Consider the following 22,692-nt stretch of genomic DNA (forward strand, 5'->3'; position numbering starts at 1 on the left):
TAACGGAGTTGGTATGGTCCCAAGCAAAGGGCGGCGTATTCGGGTCGGCAACTATTGGCAGCAAGAGCCGTATTGTTCTGCACGTTCAACACCTAATGTATATTCAGCAGAATGGGCTTTCTTAGCAGGCCAGAAAAACCTTCTAGGTGATGTCATCCACGTCGCTCAACTATGGACTTTGATGTTTCTTCGAGGCCAATGCTCGCAAAAAGAAGATATCGTTGTTTGGGCCAATGTTGGCATGTATCATGTTCCTCAAACTGGTGATCTGCCACAATTGCTCACAGCGGTTTGGTACTCAGTCATACAAATTATCTGCAACGAAACCCCACTCGCTAGACAGTAAACATTGTCGAGATCTTGTATGACGGCGATGTTGAGACGACTGATAGACTTTTGGCCAAGGAACGGCCGAGTGTGTAGTGCCACAGAGTATTTGGATGATCAAATGATAAGAACGTTTCCTTATGATTCTGTCACCCATATATTGAGACTGAAAGTGTCTAACTTTGAAGCTGGAGAGATCGATTTGGGAATCTGGATAAAGTAGGATTGCAAGCTCAAGAGTCCTTCTACTAATCAACATTTTTGTGTCACTGAAAAATTTGGTTTTGCATAGCCACGAGTATCTTGCCTCCCGCAATAATGGTTTTGCACATGTATCGATGGCAAGTACGTAACTGTAATGTGCCAATATTTGTTCGATTAAACTTTTTGCTGGTTGAGGAGCCCCTGAAATATGGCCCGTGTAAGCTGAGAGTTTGGCCAGCATCGCCTGTTGTTGCCAAGAGCCAGCCCGTGGAGCTGCAATGGTGAGTATGGGTGATTCCCGTCTGCCCCATAAGCCGGGCATACGAACCCCCGCAATCCTTACATCGTTCCTCCCCAGCTCTACTGGGAGGATTCAGGATCGTCCATACCTCACGATACTTGACTGGATGTGCCCATTCTCGTGGCATCTATGCCAAGTACATCTATTATTATAAGACGAATCAGAATGTCTCACGCGCCGTGGCTTCTAGTGTGCATGGCTTTCGAAGTGAGTGGCTTTCACAGAGACAACAGACACTGGTTGAAAGTTAAATAACTAGCACAACAATGTGAGGCATGCTTGGAACATGGCTTTGATTGCCGTGTCTTGGGTTTAATAACTTTTCTACTTATTTCGTCTGGTCCCCTTGCTCGTCGAGAGTTTTGATTGACTTGGTCCGACTTATCGGGAAATAAACTTCACAGTCGTTTTAAGAGATTACTGTACATTAGATACAAGAAGACACCGCATATCTCCACTTCATGATCTTTGTCTCCTTCAACTCTTTAAATTCTCAGAGACTGTCGTTACCATGATGTTCATAACAAGAATCCTTCAGCTCCTCGCGGTTATCGAGGCGGTCACTGCCCAAGAGAAGATTTATCAAGGCTTCAACTCAGGGGCTTTCTTTTCCTCCAACAAGCCGAAGGTCCGATCCGACTTTGAAAAGGAATTCAGCGTTGCTCGATCCCTACACTTCTCTCCTGGGACTTTCAGCAGTGTACGCCTCTATACAAATGTGCAAACGGGAACGACCAATACGCCAATCGAGGCTTTCCAAGCCGCCATAAACACCAACACATCTATGCTTCTCGGTGTCTGGTGCTCAGGTACAACAACGATCACGAATGAGCTTGCAGCTCTGAAGTCTGCCGTTGACAAATTCGGCACCAAGTTTACGGATCTCGTCATGGGCATCAGTGTCGGAAGTGAGGATATGTACCGTCTTTCCGAAAGTGGCATTGCAAACAAAGCAGGTATTGGAGCAGGGCCAGACACGATCGTCAACTTCATCAGGGAAGTTCGCACGGCAATACAGGGAACTGGTCTTGCTTCAAAGCCAGTCGGTCACGTCGACACTTGGAGCGCATGGGCGAATTCCTCCAACGATGCAGTCATCGCAGAAGTGGACTTTCTCGGCATAGATCTCTACCCATACTATGAGAAGGATCAAGACAACAGGATCGAAAATGCAGAAGCGATCTTTGAAGATCTGTATAACAGGACACTCTCCGCGGCTGGAAACAAGCCAGTCTGGATCACAGAGACCGGATGGCCCACCAGCGGCCCAACATCCGGGAATGCGACTGCCACGCCTGAGAATGCGAAAACGTATTGGTGAGTGCACCTCGAGCCGGATAGTTGTTGAGACCGAACTGCCGATAAACTTTCAGGTAGAGTTATCGGGTTATGCGTACTGACCAGGCACAGGGATATCATCGCTTGCAAATATCTTGGCAGGACCAATGTCTGGTGGTATAATTTGCTCGACACCAACCCTGAAATTACAGAGAAGTATAAAATCCCAATCCTTGGAACGACTGAGCTTGGCTGATATTATCAAGATTTGCTGTCTCCAAGGACGTTACCGCCGAAACTACTTACAATCTGACATGTCCTGCTGGCAGTGGTGCACCCGCATCTGTCAATACGGACTTGAGCAAGGGCGTCTCGTCAGATAAGAAAGATGGTGCTCCTCAGATGGTGGGTTCTATCGGATTTGTTGGTCTCGTCGCGATTTTGTCGGCTGTCATGATGTTATAGACTCCGTTCCTCATATCGGCTGTCGAAGTGAAAAAGGAGTCTTTAGTTTCCCGAGCCTCGAATTTTTTTTAAAAACTGTATGAGTAATTTCTTATTTGATATACTTGATGTGTACAGCCTGAGCTTGGCCCCCATAGCAGCATGACTTCTTTCGATTTCCATATGTATGTACGAGCTGTCAAAAAGAAAATATACCAATGCTACCCGCCTGTCTCTTTCAAGTGTAATGGAGTCACCAGCACCTTGTGGTGTCAATCCATGAGTATCCATGTGGCCTCTGGTCTTCGATCCTGTAGCAGTCCTCGGCGTGTAGTAATGTCTTGCTGAATTTGAAGATCCGACTCGTGGACTGGTCAAGATGTCGCTCTTTGAGATTACGAGGATTCGAGGAGAAAGACAAGACAACAAAATATGACGCTATCATTGGCTTCAAAGCCATCACTACACAACGTTGCGACTCAACTCTGCTGTCAATCTCTGATGGATTTGTGTCGTGGTACTTAGTCAGCACGTCCAAATCTGGCGATGCTGAGTGTTCATGATACCTTAAATCCGCCAAATAGAAATGGCCACCTTCGCTTACTGCTTTCCGCTTATCTTGGCTAATGATTACTATTCAACACAGCACCGCAACCTCATTGTTACTCGGTAGGTATCCCTTTGGTCCAAATACATGACTTATGACTTGCTGTTTCAGAATTGGTAGCCTCGGCGTTATGAAGCTTTACCTGCATCTTGTTGACTATTTCAACTTCATAATCATACCGAGCACTCTTCCTTGATCTTTTATATATAAATGCATCCTATAAACCATGCTTCTAAACATTTCCTCTGCATCACCCATCAATTTCCGAGTTTACCACACAACCAACACTTCCTTTGTTAAATAATCCTCACCATAAACCAAAATGTCTAAACTCGTAGTCATTGTTGGAATCACAGGCAATCAGGTTCATTAAATCCTCTTCTCGATGCATTTGATTCACATGCTGATTTCCCCAGGGAAGTTCTGTGGCATCTGCCTTCTTCCAGGACCCAACCTGGAGAGTTCGCGGAACAAGTCGTGACCCTAGCAAGCCCTCCAGCCTTGCCCTCATCTCTCAGGGAATCGAGGTCGTACCCGGCGATGTTGATGACGTCGAGTCTCTCAAAGCAGCCTTCAAAGGCGCCAATCTTATCTTCGGCAACACCGCATTCTCCAACGCATTCGCCGTTCCCACAGCTTCTGATCTGGAGAAGCTTGCTCCGGGACAGACGCTGAGAGAATGGTGCTATGAGCTTGAGGTGCAGCAGGGGAAGAATATCGTTGATGCTGCGGCGAGTGTGGCCGATGGCTTGGATTTATTTATTTGGTCGACTCTATCACATGCCAGCAAGTGGTCGAAGGAAAAATATACTGGGGTATATCACTTTGATTCGAAAGCGAAGGTCGTTGACTATCTGAATGAGACGTATGCTGCTTTGGGCAAGAAGACATCGTTGTTGCAGATGGGATTGTTCATCACAAACTGGAAGTGGGGTCAAGCTGCGGTACCATGGGAGAAGGTAACTTTCTCTCCTTCAATTCTTTCGACCTTAACTGATAGATTACAGCGTTCTGATGGATCACTCCTCCTTGCTGTGCCCGGCAATGGTGATCTTCCAGTCCCTTTGATTGTTCCTTCCGACGCTGGAAAATTCGTCAAAGCACTCTCGCAAGTTTCACCTGGGAAGAACCTCCTCGCTTTTGGAGAGCTTATGACTTGGTCGGAGTACGTCGCCCTCTGGACTAGGACTACTGGATATCCAGCGACATTCGAGAAAAGTACTGTCGCCGTTCTGGACAAGTTGGCTCCTGGTGGGTATGGAGAGGAGATTGGAGAGATGTACGCTTATATGCAGGACTTTGGATACTGGGGAAAAGATGATGCTTCCGTCATATTTCCTAAAGACGTAAGCTTCCATGTATTTCTTGATGTATGATAATGTTGATGCTCACAGTTTATAGCTTGGTATTGAGGTAGGAGCTACGAGGATCGAGGATTACATCAAGAACGAGGATTGGTCAGAGCTGATCAACAGGCCTGTACCTGGCTCTTAGAAGCAGCATAGCAGCTTATTTCAAGCAAATGTTGTAGGAGTATCAAAATACTGTGCATCTCTTGAGCTTGTCTCACCCGTGAAGTTGTTTATACTCTTGAGCGTAAGCGAGAACGAATAGCGGCAACTGCATGACGCGAGTAAACCAGTCTCAATGATCGAAACCTAATATCCAACAAGTACTTCGATCGGAGGATACTGATCTTGCGATTTGTCTGTTATTGAAGTGCTATAGTGCCATACCTTCACCAAGTAGCCGACTGGGAAATAATGCAAACCACTCAAGGATCAAGATATCCTTTGTCTCTCATCAGCCACCTGAAAACTATAATATCACATCGCACCTAATACTGGAAATTTCTTGGAAATTTGTCAAGATAGCTTTAACTCTCCTTCTCCCATAAATCTGTTTCACATTAGGATATAACTCCCGGGAGATGTAAGGTTATTAAGTGCAGTGGATCTTCGCCTTCTGAGCGAGGCTCGACGGGGTTTTGGTTGCCTGGGATCATCTTAGAGGACATGAAAGTTTGAACGGAAATCGGACTAGAGAACGGAAGAAAGCTGATTCTAGTGGGTCGAATGGTATGAGGACGAAGGTACTTGAGATAATGCGTGAGCCTAATTGCGAAGCAAATCAGAAATGCAGATTGGAACGTGGATATTTCATTCCTTGAAATGGCCGGCCAGTGCCCTTGCCTACCCTTTACGGCGAAAACTATGAAGAACTACAACAATCAAAAGTCACGGCGAGAAAAGCAGACATTGTAGAGCGATGTGATGTATGAGAATGCATGGGTATCATTTTCTGATCCTTCACATGCCATCCTGATCTATCTTACCCTAGCCACCGAATCCACCGCTTATTTCAACCATCTAAAGGAAAGACACTACACAGATCCGTTTTATACACATAAACATTGTTCTCTTCGGCTCCCATATCTCTTCCTCCATGAAATGACCCAAGAACGCCAGCAATGCACGCTAAGATTCAAACACTCTTGTCTCTCGGCTCACTCTCCATGTCCTCTCCAATCAGCTCCCCATTATGTATTCGATCCTTAGATAGCTGTATGGCTGTAGGGCTCATACGCACCATTCCCACCCCTAGCCATCGGCTTAACATTGTGCATGGGGACACCATATTCGGTACTCTGCTGAGGATTGTAGATTCCATGTTGTTGTCCAGCATATCCCTGATTGAAATGCGTATTATCATCCACACGCTGGTAGGCACCTGTAGGAATCAACTTCTCATGATCGTCAACCCCACGACTCTTGCGCTTGCTGCTACCCGAGTGGTCAGCGGCACAGCAGCAGATAGTCAGCATCCAGAACATGCCAGCGCCGACACTGAATGCTGCTGCGAGCCAAGTCGTAGCGAGGTATGAGGTGTTGAGGGAGCCCTTGACGCCGTAGGAGCGTGCGCTGGCTCTGACGGCTGCGATGACGAGAGAGGATTGGACGGTGGCCAGGATGGAGGCGATGACGATGGTTGCGGTTGAGAGGCCGGAGATGATGAATGTGAGACAGGAGCCGGCACGCGAGCAGAAGCCGAAGAGGCCTAGGAAAAGCTCGGCGACACAAGTGAAGAAGGCGAGGATGTAAACGACCTCAGTCCATTTTGAGAAGACTTTGAAGGTCTTGAGGGCGGTCTTGAGCTCCGAAGGGAGACTGACGGTTGTTCCTGTCAGAGCAGTGGCTGTGGCTTCGATGGTGCTGGTGTTGAGTTTGGAGGAAGCCCAGTCGAATTCAGCTTTGGTGCAATTTGTTTTGCTCCCTGTAGTTGCGCAGTAGTTCCACAGAGAGACCTTGTACGAGTCTGCGAGACCGAGATCTGCTGCGGTGATGTTGTCACCAGCGTTTGGGGACAGTCCAGCGACCGTCAAGGCGGAGAGGGAGTCGCCTGGAATGGGGGCTCGTTTCGCAATGTCAACGAGGTTTGCGAGAGAGGATGAGGATATCGAGAGGTTGGCTGTCTTGATCTCGAACATGTCGAGAGACTTGTTTGTAACACCAGCCAACATCACGATGAGGATACAGACCAGACTGGCCAAGCTCAGCCCGAAAGGGACAGCGACGCAAACGAACCTTCCTGCGCCCATTGTGTTGTTGTTATTGTGTATGTGATCGATTGAAGAGGCCCTAACGAGTGTGTTGAGATGGTATGGATATCGGTCGAGATGGTGGAGATGGATGATGTGGTGTTGTTGACGGGAGATGGAATGAGAGGTATGAAAGCTTTTCAGGGTCGGCGAGTTTCAGTGTTTATGAAGGAGTAAGGTTCTCTGTTGGGAAGGGAAGGGATCCGTGTTGTGGCGGAGTACGGAGTAAGCAAAAGTCGTTCAGTAGTAGTGTCGCCAAAGAGAGGCAGGGCAGGGCAGGGCAGGGCAGGGCAGGGCAGGCAGTCTTGACTCTTGTCCCGTCCAGGGGTCCGCTGTCCGCTCGCTCTCCTACGGTGGCTGATGATGTTGACCAGCAAAATTAGAATGGAATGGAATGTTATTTGGGCAAACTCCGGGGAAACAATACGAATGCTCTGAATCAATAGATAAACCTGTGATTCGGATTTGTGATGGATCTGAAATTGAATCTTTTTGCGGAACTTTTGTCATTGTTATTCTTCTTCAACCAGATGTCCTCGAATTTGCCGATTCAACCCTTCCTTCACACGAATGGCACCAAAGGGGCACACCACACCAAACCTCGTCACCCTGCATCCTACCCCTCGCCTATCGCCCCAAATGCAGTTAGCATTCTTCGCGGTCGTGCCTGACAACGACCTTAATTCTATTTTTATCCTTCCGCTGCCCGTATCCACCCCTCTCCGCCACAGTCCCATATTTCTCTTTATCCGCAGCACCTGAGTGGCCAGCCCTGCATCTTATCGGGGGGACTGAGCTGGACATGGTTGAATCCGCGTCATCAAAGGAACCACCAGGCTTGTGGATCTTCTCGTTCGTCGGTACTGCTGAATTCAAACTCGATTTCTTGTGTGTTTAGTAACATTGAGTAGGTAAAGGTTAGGACGACACGGGGCTGAGGACAGAGAGATACGCATGAGGGAGACGCAAGGCGGCACCAACGACGTGTTTCAGGATCCTTGATCGTCGAACCCACGAGTCTCTTGGTTCGCTTGCAAGTGCTTGGGATGCAGGGGTGGAGATTTTGATAGACACATATGAAAGAAAGGGGCATGTTACTCTTCAGCTACTGGGCACTGATGATGTGTATTTTGTTTGGTTTAGCGATGGATGGTGGGTGAGAGGATTGACGAAGAGTAGGAAGACGTCATAGTTGTAAAGTTACAGCTATCTTCCTTGGAGAGATGGAGTCCTTTTTGAGCAGTAAGGAAGCTTGATTATGGAAAGGTTCAACACTTGAAAGTAGTTAATGCTTACAGCTTTTCTGATGGTATGGTCTTTCTACTTCACCCATTATTGATTTGGTCTCGCAGCGCCTTTACCGAAGCAGAAGTGGTGTTAGCATTTTGGTGTCTTCAAGTATCTCTTTTCTTTTCTGTGCATGGAAAAACCCCATGCCCAGAATTAAGGGACATTACGTTTCCTGGATTCGGAAAAGTGACTTCATCATGGACATTTCAGATTCCACAGCTATTTCGGAGTTTTAGCTTCCCCCGTCTCGCTCACCGATCTTCTCGCCTCTGCGCACAACCACTACACTCCACAAATGCTACCTAGCTACCTTGTATGCTTTATGCTTTGTTTCCCATTTAGTCAATCCTTTTTGAACGTCCTTCTTCCAAGTTTCCAACATCTACCGGCTCCCTTTCTATTCTCAATTCTTCACCCTTCTCTCCCACCTCACTCTGGCACCAGGCATAGGTCTAGAGAACAGACTCGAATAATCTGTCCTCGGAACCTCATCAACACTCCACCTAAACTCCCTCACCAGCGTACCAACAATAGTACAAAGATTGACATACGCAAACTTCTCCCCAATACACCTATGTCTGCCTGCACCGAATGGAAGGTAAGGACTCTTAGTTCCCTTGTTTACGGTGCCACAACCGTAGTCGACGGTCTCATCTGCGTTCACATCTCTCACTGCGCCTTGCTTTCCAGCTGTTTTATCTTCGGCATCGGTATTGGGGTTGAAATCCAGGTCGGCGACGATTGTATCCCAACGATGCGGATCCCATACCCCCGGCCTCTCGAAATACTCTTCGGACATATGCGACACAATCGGCGACGCAACGAGGACTTTATCCTTAGTAACAACGTAGTCCGTCCCTGGAACCGGGAGATCATTCTTAACCTTCCGCATCAATGAATGAATCGAAGAATGACACCTCAGCGTCTCCTTGACTACATTCCCTAGCAGTGGTAATCTCTCTAAATCCTCATATCTCAACCCACGCCCCATATCAAGATTCGCCTGCTGCTCAGCGTAAAGCTCCTCCGCGATGTCAGGACGGCTAGCGAGGCGGAGCATGATCCAGGATGAGGAGCTGGACGACGAGTGTTGCCCGGCCATGAGAAGTGTAATCATGAGATGCGCAATCTCGATATCTGGGATCGGGGCTCCAGATTTATACGTGCATCCCATGAGATTATCAATCATATCTTCCTCGCTTTTTCCCTCTAGCCCTCTTCCCACTATCTCACTCTTCACACCCCCAACTCTAACACTGCGAGCCTGTCGTCGTCGCGAAATGATATCCATATACACGCCCGTCATTGTCCTATGCGCGCGATCCCTTTTCCAGTTCCTCGGTAACGGTGCCCATGGCATTAAGAAATTGATAGGTCGAAATCCCCGATCGAGGTCATCATACAGAACGGCAAACTCATTCGTGAGTTTACTTCGAACTTCTGCACCTTGTAATGCCCTCCCAGCTGTGAAAATTGTAATCTCTGCCATAGCGTGCGTAATGTCGACGGAGCCTTGAGCACCGTGGAATGGAGTGTTTGGAGTGGAAGCCGGGCTTATGTAGGAGAGGACTTCGTGCTCGATGAGTGGGACGTGTTGTTCGAGGGCGCGTTGGGTGAGTCCAAATTTGACGAATTTCTTTTGTTCCATTAGTTTGCTGTTGGGGCAGTCGTAGATGATGTTGCGGCCGAAGACGGGGGTTGCTGGGAGCAATTGATTGTCAGTATACACTCTATTAAATATTTAAAGTTTGAGGAGATACAGTTCAGAGATATAAGGGTTTGAAAGTACTCACTGAGAGGGCCATATATTTCCTCTGCATTAACATCTTGCAGCCGTCCATTAAGGATGAATTCATTGCCAGCGGTACCCAGATAGACGGTCATTTTCTTGCCGAAGAGGACGTATGTGAAGATTTGGCCATGGAGACGCGCGGAGCTGGTGTAGAAGTTCAGGGGGTCGGTGCCATCTGCAGGGTGGAAATCTTAGTTGCGGATTGACGAGGGAAACCTAGGAATACTGATTGAATGTCGATGATACTTTCGTGACATTGGAACGCTAGCTGAGCATTGATGGAAAGAACCATTTTCTGAGCCTCTGAAAATGTAGTGTGATGACGAGGCGGAGAGAAGGAAGAAGGTGAGAACTTACATTCAATGGCATTTCCAATGAACGGGATCCAATGCCAGACCATAGGAGGTTCGGACTTCTTGGGAAGGAGTTGATGGAGGGCATTGAGGACGATAGAAATCACCAAGAGGGCAAACGCGTACAGTCCATATTGGATAATGGAGTAGAAGTCCAGCATATTGAATGCTGTGAATGTTGCCAGTGAAAGACAGAGGCTATCAACGCAGACCGGATCCTTAAAAGTCAAACGAGATATGTTGATGATGACAGAAGATTGAAAGAAGGAAGAGGACAATATGACGTGAGGAATATATAACCAAACCGCATGGAAGCCTAGCTTCGAGCATTACCTTCCCTGCCCTACTCCTGTCTCTCACTCGCCGTGTTCGTCTTTCCCTGACCACATTCTGCCCATCAAAAAAACCAATCAGACCACACACTCCAACCAGTCACAGCCTCAATTAACACGATCTCACTCGGGGAGCATTCCTAAAACAGCTCATCCACATATGAACATGGCATTTCAGTAGTAAATTTTTACCAAAAAGATACAAATGCCGTCTATGCAAGCAAGCGACTGGCACAGTGCTCCCCTTTTCTTGTTCTCGCTAAGCGTATTCGGGTTGAGATGTGCCCAACTGTTTGCCAAGGAGGACCATGTGATTCGTATTCGGGTTGGGGAAGAATAAGTAAGACGCCGGTCACTTGGGGGAATGGAAACTGGTACTGAATAGCTGCAGCTGCAGACATACTTCACATGGAGAAGAGGCGGCGTTTTAAAATAATCTCCGCATGGTTGACGAATAAGAGAGCTGGTTGCGTTAAGAGATGAAGTTAAGTGATGGGACATTGGCTGTAGACACATGAAAACAGCACACGTAAGGAGTAACTTGGTAGGACATAGACGATGGAGATGTACAAGATGCATTGCAAGCACAATTGTGTGGGCATACCGCTCAAGCATCATGTGTATGCTCACAGCCATTCGTATGACAAGTTGAAATAATAACATTCCTCACTCGAGGTGATCAAGGGCATGTGTAAAGAGTATAGAGTATAGACCGCCAATCAACAGTACCATCAAATCAGTGAATTCATCATGCTACCTCCTCGGTATCCCATTGAGCTACCTGCCAGCCCTTCAACCAGCACCTCTTAGCTGAACGCTAGCAATACAAATACAGATATCACATATGCCCCTCCTCTCCTCATCACATTCATTCGCAAATCGATATCGTCTGTCAACGCATGCTGCTCAATCACTCATGACATGTCAATACTCCCAAGAAAGGAAGGGCTAGGCCCATGTCGTGGCCAATTTCAGAAAAACGCCAGTATCGCCCAGACCCAAACCGATGTATCGCGCACAAAAAGGAGGAAGGGGAAATTTCACCCGGACGTCATTGCTCCTTAGCCGACCTGAGCATGGTCAGAGGCGTCCAAACGGCGCAGTTCCCTCAGTATTTCGATATTTTTTCTTGTTGCTCAAGAGTCGCTTTACTCTTTCTCCGACGATTTCTCGCTCGACCGTCGCGCCAAAATTGTCAAACACGGCATTCTCAGCAGTGACTATACGCGGTAGATCATTCGATATGATGAAAGCGAGTTTGAGGAGCCTCCATACTAGATCTGCATCGTCCTCATGCACCCACGAACTAAACACTTTGGGGGAGGAATCCGGATGGTGGAGGACTGTTGAGCATGCTGTTGCGCTTATTTCGGCTCTTCTTCATCTGGCTCTTCAGCGCGCTCGAATCCAATGGCTTCAGAAGCTCGAAGCTGCACAGTAGTTCTGTAGAAACACTCATTACAGCTCCGTAATTGTCGAACTCTCCACAGTAGTTTGGTGCGGAGAACACAGTGACCAGGATTCGGTCCTCGAAAAATTCATATCCATCCTCTACAACCATGTGTGCTCGGCATACTAGGTCGAAATCGTGCCTTGTGAGGAAATCGACAATGACTTTCTTTCCGAACGAGTAGCTCACGCCTCTCTCACTGCTTTCCCAGTCCTTTTCTTGGTCCGCTGGATCTGACCATAGTAGATCGTTGAGTAGTCCAAAGTCTGGTACGTCTGTCGGACGGGCAATATTTCTGATATCGTCCATGTGGCTCAGAGCTGGAGAGAGTCCCCCATGTACACAGAAAATCTTCCCGGCAACAATCGCCGCGATAGGGAGCTATAGCATGTTAGTAAGTTTGATACAATTGCAACTTTGGGAACGTACACAGTTGAAAGTGTCCACAAACGTCTTCCAGATCTTCACGTTGCACCTCCTCTTGCATTCGTCGTAGAAACCGTATACTCTAGTGACATTTGCGCACTCGTGGTTGCCTCTCAACAGAAAGAAATTCTCGGGATACTTGATCTTGTAGCACATGAGCAACAGAATCGTCTCCAGGGAATGCTTTCCTCGATCAACATAATCGCCAAGGAACAGGAAATTCGAGCTTGGCGGGAATCCGCACATCTCAAACATGCGAATCAAATCCGAGTATTGTCCATGAATGTCGCCCACAATCTTGACGGGAGCTTCCAACTCGATGAGCGGCGGCTGGGCCAGGAAGATCTCACGGACTCGAGAGCAGATAGAACTGATCTCGGCGTTCCTCAATACAACTCCTTTGGTGCTTTTACCGGCATACCCAGCATCCAGAAGGCGCTTGATATAATCATCTACATCAGAATCTTTCATGTCTCCCATCACCATTACCCCTCCAGCGCTTGCATCCTCTCCTGCTTGAGCTGTGCTGACAGCCTCTGGCTCAATCGGATTGATTTCCCCTTCTCTCTTCACTAGAATCGACGCACCTGCGCGTTGCAGATGTGCGTGTGGGTTTGTTTGTCCAGATGGAGGCTGGTCGGAGACATTATCGACCTCACCGCTTCGTTGAGCAGCGTCAACATCGTGGTGCCCTGCTCGCATGGAGGCAGATTGGATGGGAGATGGTGGTGGCTTTGGGTCATCGAGCGGCGATGGGATATCTTCGGAATCTGCAGTAGGTGATGATGGCGATGTTGGATCCGAGTCAAGACTCGTTCCCTTCAACGCTGATCGCGAGCTCTTCCCAGACTTGACGGATGCCCCATCTGATCTATCAACTAGTGTTTCTCCATTGCTCAGGTTTGATGTAGAATTGCGTGGACTATCTGTCTTGCTGCCTGGGATCTTGGATCTCAAGCCCCTGAAGGATCTGGTGGATTCCTTGGTATCTGCTTTGCTGAACGAGGGGTATGATGAAAGATTATCTGCTCCTCTATCCAATGATGTTGTGGATTGGTTGCCTTTTGGCGTACTGGCCCCAGAGCCTTTGGAATTTTGGTTTCCCATTTCCCTTGTGCCCTCGTAAATTCCCGGATGAAGGGTATAAAGATAGCTTCAACCTCTGCAGGTTCACATATGCTTCCCCTTTATAAGTCTGGTTAAACCTGGCGTTTGTGTCCCCCAAGTTGGGTTCGGAGATGGACTTATGGACGGGGAGGTAAGCCCTCGGAGATAGGGATCTGAGTTAGACTGTAGGTCGCAAGCTCTGCTTATCTTTCGTAGCGGTTCCGGTATGTAGACTCGTTGATAACGACTGGCGGATTTGGTTCAAGTGCAAACAGACTTTGTAGTATCGACCTTGTTGACGCTGTCGATTCCGTCGCTCGGCTCGGCAGGAAATGGATATATATCTGACTGAGTCACAACTTTGGTCAGCACGGGACATACGACAGTGAATCTGGCTATGTAGCGCAGAAGTTGAAGATTCAAAGAGCAAGCCCAGAAGCGCAAGAAAGTGTCTGAGGCTGAAGCAGTTCTCGCCGAGCAGACCAAGAATGGCGAATGCCCATGCGGGCGAGGTCAGGTGTAGAGTATCGGGTCAACGAACCTTTTGTGGACGGAGAAATCGATCAATCACGGAGAGTGTTCGATAGCTTGAGCTCCGTCTGCCAATCGCACAACTTGTGAGGGTATCGTCGGTGAGCCTTTGGGGGAATGGAGGGAGCGGGTGTTCTCGTGCGGAGTTGAGTGAGGCTGTAATCGACTGCACCAGTCTAGAAGCAATACAATTGTGGGGATTGTTGTCAGATAGGTGCCTTATTGTACAGGACAAAAGGCTGAACTGGATCCTGGGTCCGAGTGGTGGAACCGTAGTCGGGCGTCAATTGTGGGGAATGTTATCGTATTCGTGGTGGCTGCTGTCGTCGTTCGTCGCCGTCTCGAATTGTTGATGCAATCGAGGGGAGTCCGCAGTCCTGACGATTCTTGAGGGATCAACCTGGGAATAGATGTGGTTTTTGGCCAGGGGTATCGCGATCGGCGAGTCGAGGCTGAAGTCGAGTGGCGATGCCAGGTAGTTTGTGTTGTGGTTTGTTAGGAGGGCTGCTGGTGCTGCGATCGATGGTTCGTCGCCTGCCCTCTCAGCCAAGCTATCAAATTACATAAGCATTCTCGCTCGAATTGTCGCGGGAAGACCTAAGCTTAGAAGGACTTGACGACCAAATGTAAAACTTCTCGATTTGAATGATACGATGAATTGCCAGACTATTCAAATTATGTACTCATTATCTTAGGAGCAATTTCAAAGATTTCAAGTGGCGATAAAGTATTGAGATAAGTTTGGATCCCGTGTCAGCCCCAAGGCAATGCATCATTCAGAAGGTCAAGTCACAGCGAGTGGAACAGCAAGATTGGTTCTTACTGTCCATTTCCCTGAAAAGGCTGAAAAAAGCTCTAGTTACAAGTGTGTGTGTGTCCCATCCACCGTCAGCAATTCATCTCGAAAGAATAAAGGCAGGTCGTGGAGTTCTGTCCGGCCTTGTATCAACAACCAGAAGCAATGCCACCCATCCGCGGATAGAAGAAGGAAAGAGGAACTAATAATATTGGTAATGTGTCACAGGCGCATCGGCCCACCCACTACTCAGGACCAGACATCGGAAAGCGATGTTAGGCTTGACGTGGTGGGGGAGTGAAGACCTCTCTTGAGACGGCAGTCTGTGCCATCAAAATAAAACGCATTTGCAGAAACCAGATGTTTTTTCTTTCAAGGAAGGGGGCAAGGTACAAATTTGCACCAGGTGTCTAAGGTCCACCAGAAATCCTCTCAGGAGGGAGATGGATGTCAGGAAGGAAAACAGCCTGGGCAGGTGAAGAAGCGAATGAGCAGATATGTGCGAACACAATATGGTCTGCTCATGAAGTATTGAAGTGAAGTAATCCATTTGCATGCCGCAGAAACAAGAAGAAAACCACCGTTAAGGAAGAATGAAATGTGTTGGTCCAAGGAAATTTGTTCAGAATAAAGGTCTATGTCATCCGCGCCACCTAGGTACAGGTACAAATCGAGCTTGCGCAATCACTCGTATTGTACCCTGCGCTGAGGAATTTGTCGTTTCGAGTCATGCCGAGATCTTTGTGTGATCGAGGAAGCTGGTGTTGTACAAGTGACAGCTGGAAACGGATCAAACGCCGGCATGATGCATGTGATGATGTTGATAGTTGGAATGCTAGTGTAACAACAAAGGGCCGTGAAATTCGTAGTGGAAAACAGTCGAGGACTTGGCAGAATATCCAATGATGGCCAAAGGCATAATGAATAGTTGCATGGATCCAACGACTCGAAAAGATCATTCCTCGTACCGTTACAAGCGTAAGGATCATATCGTCGTTACGGGATATTGAAGTTACAGCCAGTTGCCATTTCCTGTCTGGCCAGCACCCCCTCTACCATAAGCGTATGGGAATGGTTGTTGCTGGGCCTGACCAGAAACGAGTTGCTCGCTGGAAGGAAAAGAGCCGCCTGGTTGGGGAGCAGGGCGGGTTGATCCAACGCCGTTGGCAGCGATAGCAGCTGGGACATAGCCATTCGAGTAGCCTCCAGCAGGAGCAATGTAACCAGCAGCAGAAGCATTGGAAGTAGCACGCTGATGGCGAAGAGGAGTGTGAACTGGCTCGACCTCGACTGGTGTAGCCTGGCCGCTCGAAGAGCCGCTACGACCCTCGTTACCCTGAATTTTAGCTTGGATTCTGCGACCATATGGGGTGGTGCGGATGGCTGGGAGATATGGACGAATGGCCTCAATGAGACGAGCTTTCATTGGGGGATTGGCATAGTCAAGAGCGGTCTGAATGACGTAGTTGGCGAATGAATCTCGGAGGAGCTTATCCAGCTCGGCGGGCTGCAGCATCTCTTCGATCAACATATCCTTTGAGGGCTCTTGGGCGCAGCGAAGACACTTCTCGATGACGTTGGAGCTGAACTTTTGCTTGGACAACTGGGGAACTCGACCGGCGAACATGCCGACCAGAGGCTCGGTGAAGACCGGCTCGTTGAGATCAAGAATATATTGAACAACGTAGTTTCCGAACGGATCCTGAACCAGAACATAGGCATTGTCAGAGATCTGGCGAATCAGCCAAGCCTTCTGCTCACCAGAAGCATGGTCAATGCAGCGTTGAAGAACGCAGCAGCCATGACGGTGAGTTCCCACATCGACGCAGTGAGTTCCAACGGCATCGAAAATGAATTGGGCATCAGTAGAGGAGAGCTTGTTCAGGCACTTCTGAATGACGTGATTGCCGTTCAAGTCTTGAATGAGTTCCACCACACGGTATCGAAGGGCTCTGATGATGGTCTGGACCTGGCCTGGTGTGGAGATGAACTCAATCATCTTTTGAAGAGCTCGAGTTCCATGCTGGTTCAGAGCAATGCGAACTAGCTCGCTGGCAGCATTCTCAATGAGGACTGTGCGCTCCTCATCATTGCAGTACTCGAGAAGCTTCTGGCAGAGGTAGTTTCCAAATGGGTCGGTCATCAACTCGATAACATGTTGGTTGGTCTCAAGCCAGATCATATGGACCTGATCCGGGTTGCGATCCTCGAGCTTCTTCTGAAGGTATCGGCAGCCATGTTGATCCTTGCATAGAGCGTAGATCTCTCCTCCAAGCTGTTCGAGAGACATGTTGGCAAATCGATTCATAGCTACGTAGCGTTAGCAAAGTTCCGAGAGATGTTGATAAGATCTGATGTGAGATGGAAATATATGTCCCAGAACCATATGAAAAATGGAAAGTAATGTGCCCAAACACCGAGGTGAGAAATTTTCAGGTGAAAAATCCAGAACACGACATAGCCTCGTGAAAGTTGTCCTAAAAATGAACAGCCATAATAGAGGTCCAAATTCGCAAAGCTCTCAAAATATCTTGCGACCGTTGAATTGGAATAGAGGCTACGTCAAAGTTGACTTGAAGGGAGAATCAGGAAGCATATCAGAAACATGGAAACGTACCTTCACCATCATTTTGTCGGCGCTGCTGAATGACACGAGCTTGGCTGTCTCGAGGACCGGCTTGAGTATAGATCTGCGGAGTGTATTGAGGAGGAGCGTAAGGGTTGTGAGCAGAGTAGAGTGGCTGGCCAACGTTCATGTTCTGCATACCCATCACCATTTGCTGCATGCCGTAGTTGTTGTAGTAGCCACCAACCGGGTATGCTTGCTGAGCGCTGGGAGAGGCCATGGCGGGTTGCAACGGGGTTTGGGCAGCACTTTGGGAGAGCGTGGGGCCAAACGGAGGAGCGCTGGCGTGGAGTGCAGATTGAATCGATTGGTAGCCACCGTTCTGAGCCTCACGAAGGGTATTGCTCTCAGCAGATGTCATCTCACGACTGAGTCTGTTGTTCATAGCACTCGGTGGAATACGCCCTAAGCTGGCGTTGTGGTTGTGGAGGTGTTGTTGAGCGTGGGAGTTTGGGGTGGTATTGGCCGAAGGAATTCCGTTTGTTGTCGATCTCATAGTGGGTACATCGTTAGCCGAGTAGGAAGACTGCAGCTTAGGCGGAGTGGCTTGATGCTTTGGAGAGGAAAGCTGAGCAGGCTCTTGAGCACCACCGTCATAGTAAGATTTGAGGTCCAGGGAGTGTCTGTATGAAGGACGACCACTTAGAGGTGATTCAGGACCGTTGGTGATGGACGACGAGGATCCATTGGCTTGAGAGAGACCCTGACCTTGGGAATTGTTGGATGGGAGGCTCTGTTGCGATTGGGAAGAGCGGTGTCTCGAAATTGCGCCCCAACCATTGGTATCAGGTCCAGGAGATTGTGAGAGAGCTAAGTCAAGAGCAGCGGAGGAAGCGGAAAGCTGCATATCTTGTTAGCAAACAAATTGCAGAAGGAACGTGATGAACTTACCACGCCGGGATATTCATCTCGACGGACCAGAATTGGAAACTTGTTCTCAGCGCCGTTCATGTCCAGGTATTGGTTGATGTCAGGAGATTGACCGCTCTCGTCCTCACCAAACAGGAAGCGGGCCGTGTTGGTTTGATCGAGAGAAAGCATCTCTTGCATGCCGTTTCGAGACTTGGTGACTGGCATGGAATATCTGTTGAGGCTTTTGGGTCGTTAGTGACAAGTAGCTTTACAGAGCTAAAGGTGATATGAGATTGCAAGTGTAGTTGGATATTGCTCAAGGCAAATAGATGCAGCTGTTGTACAGGCTCAGTTGCAATAATGCAAGCTTTTGCAAGATAACAAAATGGTTAGGGTGAAACGTTGTTGTGGAACTGGAGGAGATGGAGGGGGGAAGGAGGAGGGAAGTGTCAAAATTGAGTTGTTGATATAGAAAAATTAGGCTCTCGCTAAGCACAGTCGACAGACAATTCTAAACAAGAAGGAAGATAAATCAGGCAGCCTCATAATTCAACTACCAACAAAGGAGTTGGTGAATCAGAGTTCCCAGATTGATCAATGGCTCTTTCAACTTGGTTTTGAAAGTCGTCGATTTCACTTTGAGTCAAGCTCGAGAAGTGATTACTTCGAACGAGAGGACAGTTGCCCGGAAAGCCTACCGACTGTAAAGTCCTTTGCTTCATGAGAACGCACTGGAGCTCGCTAATAATTACAATGCACTCTAGACGAGGCTCGCAACTTCACTCTCCTCGACTCGAAGATACACATCAAACTCCCGATACTAAGAAGGGAAAACTTACGCATTGGTTGATCTGTGGCTTGTTGGATCTTGTCGAACAGCCTCTTCCTTCTCATCCTCATCACTATTGCGTCGAGATCCAGGAACTGACTTGGAGGGGAGCTTGTCGTCCATCATGAGTCTTGACTGTATGATGCCGCCTTGAGGAGATGTGAGTTGAGAGCCAGAACGACCTGGTCTGTTGTAGATTCCTGGAGGAGATTGGAGACTTGACGTCGAGTATCGGTTTGGTCGAGAGAAAACAGTTGGAAATCCCGAGTTTGATTCGCGGTACTCGGGTGGAGTTGTTGGTTCAGACTGGTGGCCTGCGTTCGGATTATTTCCACGCCCCAGGTCTTCTTGCATCTGGGCAAGTTCTTGTTCTTCACGTCGTTGCTGTAAGTCCAGCAATTGCATTTCAGCCTCAAATCGGCGTTTCTGCTCGCGCAGTCTTTCGTATTCGAGTTTCTTTTTCTCTAACTATGTGGTGTGTAAGCCAAAATTTGAGTGTTGGGTTTTCCTGCAACAGTTGACAGAATAAGGCAATGGACTGGAGGGAGAGAAGACACGAGGAGGTTGTCTCTTCGGGGACTATGTATCTCGAGGTTTCTAGGTGGAAAGAAGAGTCGATTTGCTTACGAGTTGAACTTTATGGTAAGTCTGTCCAATACAAATTAGCTGAGGCTCTTGATCATGCTATTGTGTCCAACAAGCTATTGTCCTTTCTGGCTTTTGTGCGAATGAATTTAAGATTTCAATTCAAAGGAACACAATTTGGCGTTGGGCACAATAGGAAGAGAACAATTGTCGCTGGGTGAAAGCTTACAGATGGCCCATAATCTTGTGAATCTTGTCCACCCCGCTGGGTGGTAATTGAAGCAATTGTTGGTACACGGCCGGAGTCTGTTGTAAACCTCCGCATCAATCCTCCTCTCCCGTCCTGGGTGTGCAGTGGCTGCGGCAGTCTGGTGCCATTGCCATTTCGCGGAGGAGACACGAGCCCAAGGAGGGACGAATCGTTCCGCGCCGACTGTTGGCTACGGTAACGCAGTTCGTCCATTCGATCGCTGGCACTGTTGGAATAAGCCATATTGGCGAGATATAACACTATTCACAGTCAAAATCTATTCGAGGCTCGAAGAACAAAAGACGCGCTCTGCGAGAAGCCTTTCAAGGTGGGGGGTTTCCGCTGTTCTCGCGGTGAGCGATCCAAGTGGATCTCGGCCGCCTGCCTGCCAACTGCAGCAGCAGCAGCAGCAGCACCGTTTGTCGCAGCAGCAAAGGAAGAGCGAGGAAGGGACAATTTGGGGGGAATTACCGAAATAATATGCAGAAGGGAGCGTGTGCGTGCGTCCTCCAAGGACGCAGGCGCTGAAAGCGAGATAGAATGCAGCAATCGGTACCTTAGGGTTGAAGTTGGAGCGGACAATTCTCGAGCAGAGCACGAAGGACGTCCAACTCCCTGCACCCGCTAGTAGTAGCTTAGCGGGTCGAGTTGGGTTGCACTTGCAGGTGGGTTGGTGGGTTGGAGAGGAGGGTTGGCTGTTGGCTGTTGGCTGTTGGCTGTTGGCTGTTGCTGTTGGCTGAAAGGAGTGGCAGGGACCCTCGCCTGTCCTGTTCCTGATCAGTACAGTGCAGTGCAGAGCAGAGCAGTGCAGTGCAGTTTCTCGTGAGTTTGTCCCTCTTAGGGCAGAGCCGAGTCCTACATTGACCGGACAACCGAGACTACCTAGGTAGGTATGGATCAAGCGAGCATGTCTAGAAGTACCTAGGTAGGTACAGTTTCTTATTTTACAGCAGTGGTAGAGGGAGCGGTGGGCGTGGGCGTGGGCGGAGGCGGAGGCGGAGGTAGAGGGAGGCGAGTGATGGGCGGTGGGATCCTTCCTGGAGAAACAAAGGAGGGCAGGCAGGCAGGCAGGCAGGCAGGCAGGCAGGCAGGCAGGGCAGGAAGGAAAGAAAGAGTCGAAGCGAAGCGAAGCGAGACCAGAGGGGAAGAGGCGGGAAGAGGCGAGCGAGGGCGAGGGCGAGGGCGAGGGCGAGGGCGAGGTGAGGCAGAAGAAGAGGAAGAAAAGGAGGGAGAGGCAGGTTACCTACCTACAAGCCAGGCTGTATGTTTATGTAAATGAGTGCGAGTGTCAGTGTGATATGCTGTCTGTCACTTCATCTTCCGTAAGTTACAGCATGCATGCAATGCAGCCAGGGCAGCACCACGGAACAGGGACTGCAGTTCGGGGAAGACAGCACGTAGCATCCTCCAGTTCGTCAGCGTCCACCAAGGGTCCCAGTCACTGTGGCCCCTCTGCCTCCTCTCCTCTCCTCTCCTCTCCTCTCCGTCTAGATAGGACGAAGGGGCCAATATCAATTTACCCGGCTACCGCGCTGCACACAAAACTGCATTTCACAACGGCCTCGCTCGTCCTCTCCCCACTCCGAAGCAGGGCTTCTTTGCAGCAGAGTCCATGTCCATACCGTATGTTCTGGCGGCTGGAGGTTCATGTTCGGCGCCCTAAAAGACCCTGAACTGGCGACGGCGGGAGCTGCACCTCGGCAGCCCGAGACCCTATTGGCTGTCTCTCACCGTTTCTTCCCCATACAAAACATGAGGCGACTCAGGCGCGGCATTGGCCAGCAGCGCAGAGTTGGTCCGCTACTGTAGTTGGATATGGAGAAAACGAACTCCTCACTCTACCTACGTTGCAACAGAGCCCGGGGCAACAACAGAACGCCCGTGTTCGAGTCTCTTGCCGGAGGAATATTTTTTGTTTAGCTAGCTGAACCTTGGCGTTCCCAGCCCTCCCCTTCATTGACGTGACGGCAACTGTATCAAGAGTAATGGTCCGGTTTGTTGCGTCGAGTTCTCAACTAGGTATATCGTACGGCGGATGCATAGTATCCCGATTTTCTGCGGCTATGAGATGTGGTGATCCTGGTGGCAAGGAACAAAAGAGGCGAAGCCCGTCAGCATCGGACAATTTGGGCAGGATCCCCAGAGTTAGAGGTCTCCTTTACGTTCTAGACGCACCTGATCCATTGTGACAGACCAGGGGTTGCTTGGTAGAAGAGGCATCGAACTCTGTGTCTCGTCATTTTATGTGTTAATGTTCGTGCCGGAGATCAATCGGGTTCACAAAATGGGAACATGTTAGTGACTCTTTCTATTAAGAGAACCTAAATCTATTATAGTGCCAGAGTAAGTTTGGTAGCCCAATGAGAAATTGTTGTACACTCAGTCTAGCCTAGCCGCCTTGAGAAAATATAGCCAAGTAGGTAGACGAGAACCGCTCTCATAATGCAGTGAAAGCTAAACAACGTTTAACAAGAACATCTCGAGGCCATTGACTTTCCATCATCTCAACTTACTGTACAGTTGAAACCCTAATTTCTGAGCACCTACTGATCCCAAGCCCACGGTACCCGAGAATTGGATGAATATGCCGGCTCTTGCGTTCTGCTCAGGGCTTCACATCCCAAGACGTTTCGTTATGCGCCACTAGAGAGGCTCGCAGCGGCCGCAACACAACCCAACAAGTGATGAAGCGCCGCCTCGCAGACCTATCTGCG

The 22,692-nt window shown here is 48.9% G+C and overlaps 7 protein-coding genes across 7 annotated transcripts; 2 read left to right on the forward strand and 5 right to left on the reverse strand.

The window, feature by feature from the left end:
- Positions 1–1,343: 1,343 nt before the first annotated feature.
- On the forward strand, positions 1,344–2,575 carry ONS95_010333 (uncharacterized protein; the record flags this gene model as incomplete). Its single annotated transcript, XM_058503920.1, has 3 exons — positions 1,344–2,149; positions 2,243–2,326; positions 2,377–2,575. The coding sequence occupies 3 exons, from the start codon at positions 1,344–1,346 to the stop codon at positions 2,573–2,575; spliced, it is 1,089 nt and encodes a 362-aa protein (XP_058360633.1).
- A 573-nt stretch (positions 2,576–3,148) lies between these two features.
- On the forward strand, positions 3,149–4,717 carry ONS95_010334 (uncharacterized protein). Its single transcript, XM_058503921.1, has 4 exons — positions 3,149–3,525; positions 3,578–4,120; positions 4,169–4,507; positions 4,563–4,717. Exons 1-4 carry the CDS (start codon positions 3,484–3,486, stop codon positions 4,653–4,655), a joined length of 1,017 nt encoding a protein of 338 aa, XP_058360634.1. The 5' UTR covers positions 3,149–3,483; the 3' UTR covers positions 4,656–4,717.
- Positions 4,718–5,715: 998 nt separating this feature from the next.
- ONS95_010335 (uncharacterized protein) lies at positions 5,716–6,759 on the reverse strand (the record flags this gene model as incomplete). Its single annotated transcript, XM_058503922.1, has 1 exon — positions 5,716–6,759. One exon carries the CDS (start codon positions 6,757–6,759, stop codon positions 5,716–5,718), a length of 1,044 nt encoding a protein of 347 aa, XP_058360635.1.
- A 1,313-nt stretch (positions 6,760–8,072) lies between these two features.
- ERG11_2 (Lanosterol 14-alpha-demethylase) lies at positions 8,073–10,474 on the reverse strand. Its single transcript, XM_058503923.1, has 2 exons — positions 9,843–10,474; positions 8,073–9,750 (listed from the first exon to the last, which is right to left on the reverse strand). The coding sequence occupies exons 1-2, from the start codon at positions 9,931–9,933 to the stop codon at positions 8,453–8,455; spliced, it is 1,389 nt and encodes a 462-aa protein (XP_058360636.1). The 5' UTR covers positions 9,934–10,474; the 3' UTR covers positions 8,073–8,452.
- A 1,358-nt stretch (positions 10,475–11,832) lies between these two features.
- ONS95_010337 (uncharacterized protein) lies at positions 11,833–13,509 on the reverse strand (the record flags this gene model as incomplete). Its single annotated transcript, XM_058503924.1, has 2 exons — positions 11,833–12,357; positions 12,406–13,509. The coding sequence occupies 2 exons, from the start codon at positions 13,507–13,509 to the stop codon at positions 11,833–11,835; spliced, it is 1,629 nt and encodes a 542-aa protein (XP_058360637.1).
- Positions 13,510–13,770: 261 nt separating this feature from the next.
- ONS95_010338 (uncharacterized protein) lies at positions 13,771–14,727 on the reverse strand (the record flags this gene model as incomplete). The annotated part of the gene is made up of 4 exons (XM_058503925.1): positions 13,771–13,857; positions 14,051–14,206; positions 14,441–14,574; positions 14,724–14,727. The coding sequence occupies 4 exons, from the start codon at positions 14,725–14,727 to the stop codon at positions 13,771–13,773; spliced, it is 381 nt and encodes a 126-aa protein (XP_058360638.1).
- A 1,121-nt stretch (positions 14,728–15,848) lies between these two features.
- On the reverse strand, positions 15,849–20,221 carry ONS95_010339 (uncharacterized protein; the record flags this gene model as incomplete). The annotated part of the gene is made up of 6 exons (XM_058503926.1): positions 15,849–17,146; positions 17,454–18,303; positions 18,354–18,555; positions 19,154–19,611; positions 19,771–19,791; positions 19,958–20,221. 6 exons carry the CDS (start codon positions 20,219–20,221, stop codon positions 15,849–15,851), a joined length of 3,093 nt encoding a protein of 1,030 aa, XP_058360639.1.
- Between the last annotated feature and the right edge of the window lie 2,471 nt (positions 20,222–22,692).

The sequence above is a fragment of the Cadophora gregata genome (genome assembly GCF_030347475.1).
Source record: "Cadophora gregata isolate MNR1 chromosome Unknown scaffold_4, whole genome shotgun sequence".
Lineage (NCBI taxonomy): Eukaryota > Fungi > Ascomycota > Leotiomycetes > Helotiales > Ploettnerulaceae > Cadophora > Cadophora gregata.

What these genes read in the sequence shown, in the direction of transcription:
- ONS95_010334 (XM_058503921.1), top strand. Translation starts at nt 3,484, where the DNA reads ATGTCTAAACTCGTAGTCATTGTTGGAATCACAGGCAATCAG. An exon ending in TTGGAATCACAGGCAATCAG is followed by an intron (nt 3,526 to 3,577) that starts GTTCATTAAATC and finishes TGATTTCCCCAG; the next exon opens with GGAAGTTCTGTGGCATCTGC. An exon ending in CTGCGGTACCATGGGAGAAG is followed by an intron (nt 4,121 to 4,168) that starts GTAACTTTCTCT and finishes GATAGATTACAG; the next exon opens with CGTTCTGATGGATCACTCCT.
- ERG11_2 (XM_058503923.1), bottom strand. Translation starts at nt 9,933, where the DNA reads ATGACCGTCTATCTGGGTACCGCTGGCAATGAATTCATCCTTAATGGA. An exon ending in GGAAATATATGGCCCTCTCA is followed by an intron (nt 9,751 to 9,842) that starts GTGAGTACTTTC and finishes AATTGCTCCCAG; the next exon opens with CAACCCCCGTCTTCGGCCGC.